Here is a 6,000-nt window from a genome sequence, read left to right as displayed (position 1 = left end):
ATGAGTATTCCAGAACACTTAATTGTGCTCATTAAGAATCTGTATCTGGACCAAGAAGCAGTTGTTCGAACAGAACATGGGAACACCTAAATCAAACGATGTATTGCATTAGGCAAATCTGCTGCACGACCTTTTTTAAGTGTTGAAAAGCAAAGATGTCAGCTTGGGGACTAAGGTGCGCCTGACCCAAGCCATGGTGTAATTTAGATGTGTAACTAAAAAGGGGGAGTAGTTAATCTTTCAATTCAGGAACAGACAATCCCAGAGCCATCAAGTAGAGCATGAGATCCCACCTAGAATCCTACCCAGAAAAGTGGTGACAGCAGAGATGGTGGCAGAGGTGATGGCACAGAGAGATAGCGCAGCTGTGGGCTTTAGGCTCATGGTCTGAATAAGGCTGTTTGCCAGCGGGTAGGAGACTGGCTTGCAGAATATGTATGCCCTTAGAACATTTAAATGAATAGATATTTTTTGTTTTATATGTGTACTTCAATTATTTTTGCTTTGTTCATTTGTGAAATATATGATGTAAAAGGGAAGTCACAGGAAGAAGTAGAATAACTGTTGCTGCAGGGAGGGGATTTTAGTCACTGAAATGAAACTGAGATGAAATATAATTTGTTGAATGTAAAAAAAAAAGAAAGAAGTAAGAAGTACAGCTAGAATGTTCCTTACGAGTAAGACTTTGTCTCTTATTCTTTGATATGTTATTAGGAGAGATTGGTCCCCTGGAGAAGGGCCTCATGAAAAGTGAAGGGTCAGTAAAAAAGAGGAAGATCTTCAAGGAGATGGACTGATATAATGGCAGCTACAATGGGCTCAAACATAACAACAATTGTAAGGATGGCACAGGACCGAACAGTGTTTGTTGTTCTATTGTGCATAGGGTTGCTACAAGTCAGAATTGATTCAACTGCACCTAACAACAATAACACCTCAAACAAAGGTGCACTGGTGGCACAACAAGTGCTAACCACAAAAAAAGTCTGTTAGTTTGAATACACCCAGCAGTTCCAGAGAAATATCTGGCAGTGTTTCTAAAAGTTTACAGTCAAGAAAACCCTATGGGGGACAAAAGATTATTCACTGGCTAGAAGATGTTGTTTTTGTTATTGTTAAGTGCTGTCAAGTTGGTTCCGACCCATTATGACCCTGTATTGGGTTTCCAAGGAGCGACTGGTGAGCTTGAACCACCAACCTTGCGGTTCAAATAGACTTTGCAGTATAGCACATTAGCCCACAGCACCACACCAGGCTAGAGAATAGACATATGTTAATAGAGGTGATGAGGCAGGCCATATACAACAAGAGGGAAGGTTGGCAGAAGAAACATTAAGGTAGCAGGAGACAAAGGGAGGAGTGCAAGAGTTAAAGGAAATAGAGACAAATACTGTTAACTGATGGCACATGGAGGAGACTGCAATCATTGTAATGGAACAAAGTATAGATATGTTGAATGTGAAACTTATCTGCTCTGTAAACCTTTACTCAATTCACAACAAAGCAAAAAAAAAAGAAATGAAAATCCTATGGGGCAATTCTACTCTGTCACATGTGATCACTATGAATTGGAACCAACTTGATAGCACCTATCAACAACAACCACCTCACACTTCTCTCCTTAAGCCTCCCACACCCTACCCCTCTCGTCATTCTCAAATGTTGAACACATCATTTAACGAAAAACAAAATGAAGTATCAGACAGGACTTCTCCATCTTCCCACCCTCCACCCTCCAACCTGCTTGTACCCCAGACCACTCTACTTGTGCACTGGATCTTTTTTCTCACTTTCTCAGGAACTTCATTTCTGTACTTATCTCTTCTTTTCTCTGCAACATCAACTCTTCCCTGCATACTAAATCATTCTCATCATCACACATACTTGTTCTGCATCTCCCATCTTTTAAAATACAACTTTCCTTGACTTCACATCCTCCTACAGCAACCATTCAATTCTCCTCTTGCAGCAACACTTCCCAAAAACAGTTGCTATATACTCACTCTTTAAATTCTTCACCTCCCATTCACTATACAGCCCAGTTTCAAACAACTCCATCAGTAGTAGACAGCTGGAAGCTTGTGTTTGGCCTCTCCTGGACTCTGCCCTATGTGCATTTCTTTGCTTCTTTTAATTTGTTTCCTTTCACTGTAGTAAACCATAACCATGAGCTGAACACCTTTTCTGAGTTCTGTGAATCTTTCTAGAAAATCACTTAACCTGAGTAGTGTTGTGGACACTGACACAGGCACCAATGACCTCCCAGTGCTAAATCGAATGGATCATTCTCCGTCCTCATCCTACAGTAGTACCTCTCATCCTTCCTGAAACACCTACCTCTGTTGGAATTGGCACACATACTTTGCTAGTTCCCCTCTCACTCTAGATGTTCCTTCTCAACCTCTTTTGCTGCATCCTCCATCTAATATTAATAAACATTGCTAGTTGAGGCATTAACAGTCAAAATAAACTCATGACATCCTAGTTTTTCTGGGTTGACAATGAGTAAAGCATGTGAGCCACTGTATTAAGAAATCATTCCAACCACAGCCCCAGAATTTTACCCCTTTTTGAGTTCCTGCCACTTTAATTCCTATGTCACCTACTAGATTCTAGTAAGACTTTCTCATTTTCCCGTTTTTATATTTATACAGCTTTCCTCCAATTTCTTACCTTTCCATGATTAGAATTATAGATACTGATAAAGCTCTTCTACAATGCTCACTTGCATTCATTCAGTATTAATTGCTATTTGCATCTATCTTCCAACATTTGTGCTAGAGACAGAGATGCACATGGCAGTTTCAGCCCTCAAGGTGCTTTCGGTCTATTGTAAGAGACAAATAAGTAAACCAACAGTGGCAACAACGTGTGAAATCGTTGACTGGGTGTTCTGAATCAGCTCTTAACAATCTGACCTGGCATACCAACAGTACTTTTGACCTACCTCCTTATTTCATCAGTTAAGCAGACGATGTGTTCCTGCATTCTGCGCAGTCGAATCTCATAACGCACATCCTTGGCTTGAGGGTTGTAGTTCCTGGCATAAAAACCCCGCCAACAGGCCTGAAGCTTGGTGGCTGCTTCATTCAATTTCTGAAGGGTAATTTCATCTTTGCCCAGAGCAACAGATCTTTGGGTTAAAATCCGACAGGAAAGTCTATCTAAAGCAGTTTGAGACATAGTGTCTTCACTATCTGGCTGTGTATGGAAGACATTTTGTCCAACAGACTCAGGAAAAGATGTAAGACCATGGTTATCATCCTTTAAGACATTACTGGTTATTGCTGGCTCAGGACAAAGTAACAGCCCAATTTTCTCATTTACATCTGCAATGATCTCCCTTTGCTTTATTTTAACAGAATTCTCATTTGCAGTCCATAAAGCCTTTTCATCTTCTTTATCCAAGTCCTGATTTTCCAGCCCTTTCACAGATTCATCTTTAACACCATCATCATCTAGGTCCAAGTTAATACCCTGTAGTCTCAGCTCAACTGTAGGTGATACTGGAGATAATCCTGATGCAACTGGCATGAAAGTAGACTCTGAAGAGAGAAGACTACAGTTTAGCTTGTCCTCATCTGTCTGGATGTCTTCTAAGTGTAGGTCATTTCGAGAATATCTTGTAGTGTGTACAGAGGCTGGAAAGTTATTCATAACAGCATATAGATGATCATCTTTATTGCTTATGCCAATCCAAGAATTGACTTGAATGATGGGTTCTAGAAGCATAAAGAATGCAATTTACATTGCTAAATATTTAAAGAATTTCTTATTTGTATCTTTCTAATTAAATCTAATCCCTTAAATTTAATAAAATGCCTTAATGATTTCCACCACTGTGCCTAAAATATCAAACCAAAGATTCTTTAAGAAAATGAATATTTAATCTAATCATAAGAATCATATCATCAGCTCTAACAAAAGGCAGTAGTGCATAGATTATTTAAATAAGAAATACAAATCATATATATAGACATCTGCATATATGTGTACATATATATGTGTGTACACATGAGAGAGCTTCAAAAAGTTTGTGGAAAAATAGAGTTAAAAGGTAATGGAATTTTTTCACAAATTTTTTTGTACCCCACCCCTTGCATACAATCTATTGATTATTTATAAGAGAGGGCTTCTAAAAGTTCATGGAAAAATTATACACTTCCACAAATTATTTGAACCCCCTCATATTAACCAACTAAAACAATTATAAAATATGTACTTTCTTCTGTTTTATGGTCCCCAACATATTAAATGACTTACCACTTTCCTGGACTACTTGGCAATCATGAACAGGACTTGAATGCTCAGGGACAAGGGGTGACTTTGTTTCAACAGGAGCAAGAGAAGACAATTCTTCACTTTGGCTTTGATTCATCAACTGTCTCTGGTGAAACCTAAAAATCAACAGCTGATATAATTTCAAACAAAACAAACACACACACACAAAGAAAGCTTTTCTGCTTCCTAGGTAATAAAAATGAAAGTTCATATTTTAAAAGTTGATCATTTTTATCATCTCCAAATTATAAAGCCTCATTTGGAAACAATGGCTAGAGAAGATTAAGAAACATATTTTAAATTGCATAGAGACACTCTCATCTCTGAAAAAAGAAGTGACAACTAACTGCAGTTCAAACCCACCAGCTGCTCCTCAGAAACCCTACCCAGGGTTCCTAGGAGCAGAACCAACTCGACATCACTTGACAACTAAATGCATCCACCTATACTCTGGTAGTATAGTAGTTACGAATCAGACTGCTAACCTCACAGTCAGCAGTTCAAACCTACCAGCGGTTCCGCAGGAGAAAGATGAGGCTTTCTGCTCCCGTAAAGATTTACAGCCTTCGAAATCCTGTACAGGGTCACTATGAGTTGGAACCGACTCCACAGCATACCACCACCACCACCACACTTTTTTTGAAACATCCTCCCTTTGTTTCCTGTTTATGCCTTCTTTGCTATCAGCAAATGAACTTTATCCTTGGGTAAATACTGCCATTTTTATCTCAAATAATTGATTATTCTAAGATGTGAATATTTCATTAATGTTATTGTTGCTATTGTAAACCTGTCTGTGGTTTGGTTGAAGACTGAGGTCTAGCTATGCTTCTTAATGTTATTTAAAAACACGTGTGAAACATCCCCACCACTCATCTGTTAGTTTGTCGTACTGTGGTGGCATGTATGTTGCTGTGATTCTGGAAGCTATGGCACAGGTATTTTAGATCCTAGCAAGGTTACCCATGATGGTCAGGTTTCACATGAGCTTCCAGTTGAAGACAGACTAGGAAGAAGGACAGATGGACTACTTCTGAATATTTAGTCACTGAAAACCTTATGAATAGCAATGGAACACTATCAGCACCAGATTATTGAATACTGAAACATGATGAAGAGCACCAGAATACTGTAAGATGTAGTGCCAGAAGAGTCCCTCCAGTTTGATGGCACTCAAAATGCAACTGGGGAAGAGCTGTCTCTTCAAAGTAGAGTTGACCGCGATGATGCGAATGGGGAAAAGCCCTTGGGACCTTCATTTGTTGATAGGGCGCAATTCAAAATGAAGAGAAACAGCTCTAATATTCCATTAATAATTGGAACATGATATGTACCAAGTATGAATCAAGGAAAATTGGAAATTGTCTAAAATGAAATGAATAAACATCGATAACCTAAGCATTAGTGAGCTGAAATGGTCATTTAGAATCTGACAATGACAGGGTTTACTACACCAGGAATGAGAATTTGAAGAGGAATGGTGTCACACTCATCATCAAAAAGAACATGACAAGATCAGTAATGAAGTACAATGCTGTCTGTGCTACGATATCCATGCGCCTACAAGGAAGACCAGTCAATACCACTATTATTCACACTTATATACCAATCACTAAAACCAATGAAGATGAAATTAAAGAATTCTACCAACTTTTTCAGTCTGAAATTGATCAAACATGCAATCAAGATGTACTGATAGTTACTGGTGATCGGAAGGTA

At 38.8% G+C, this 6,000-nt stretch overlaps 1 protein-coding gene across 1 annotated transcript in view; it reads right to left on the bottom strand.

The window, feature by feature from the left end:
- The window catches only part of CEP97 (centrosomal protein 97kDa), a 60,170-nt gene that overhangs the window by 17,087 nt on the left and 37,083 nt on the right, over window positions 1-6,000 (bottom strand). Inside the window, exons 8-9 of the mRNA XM_006868623.1 lie at window positions 4,264-4,397; window positions 2,948-3,722 (exon numbers count right to left, since the gene is read on the bottom strand). Coding sequence (XP_006868685.1) covers window positions 2,948-3,722; window positions 4,264-4,397 — 909 coding nt within the window. The remainder of the gene's footprint in view (window positions 1-2,947; window positions 3,723-4,263; window positions 4,398-6,000) is intronic.

Source organism: Chrysochloris asiatica, unplaced genomic scaffold, assembly GCF_000296735.1.
Source record: "Chrysochloris asiatica unplaced genomic scaffold, ChrAsi1.0 scaffold00120, whole genome shotgun sequence".
NCBI classification, from domain to species: Eukaryota; Metazoa; Chordata; class Mammalia; order Afrosoricida; family Chrysochloridae; genus Chrysochloris; species Chrysochloris asiatica.
Note: the sequence above shows the minus strand (reverse complement) of the source record. Positions and strands in the feature narration are given on the sequence as shown.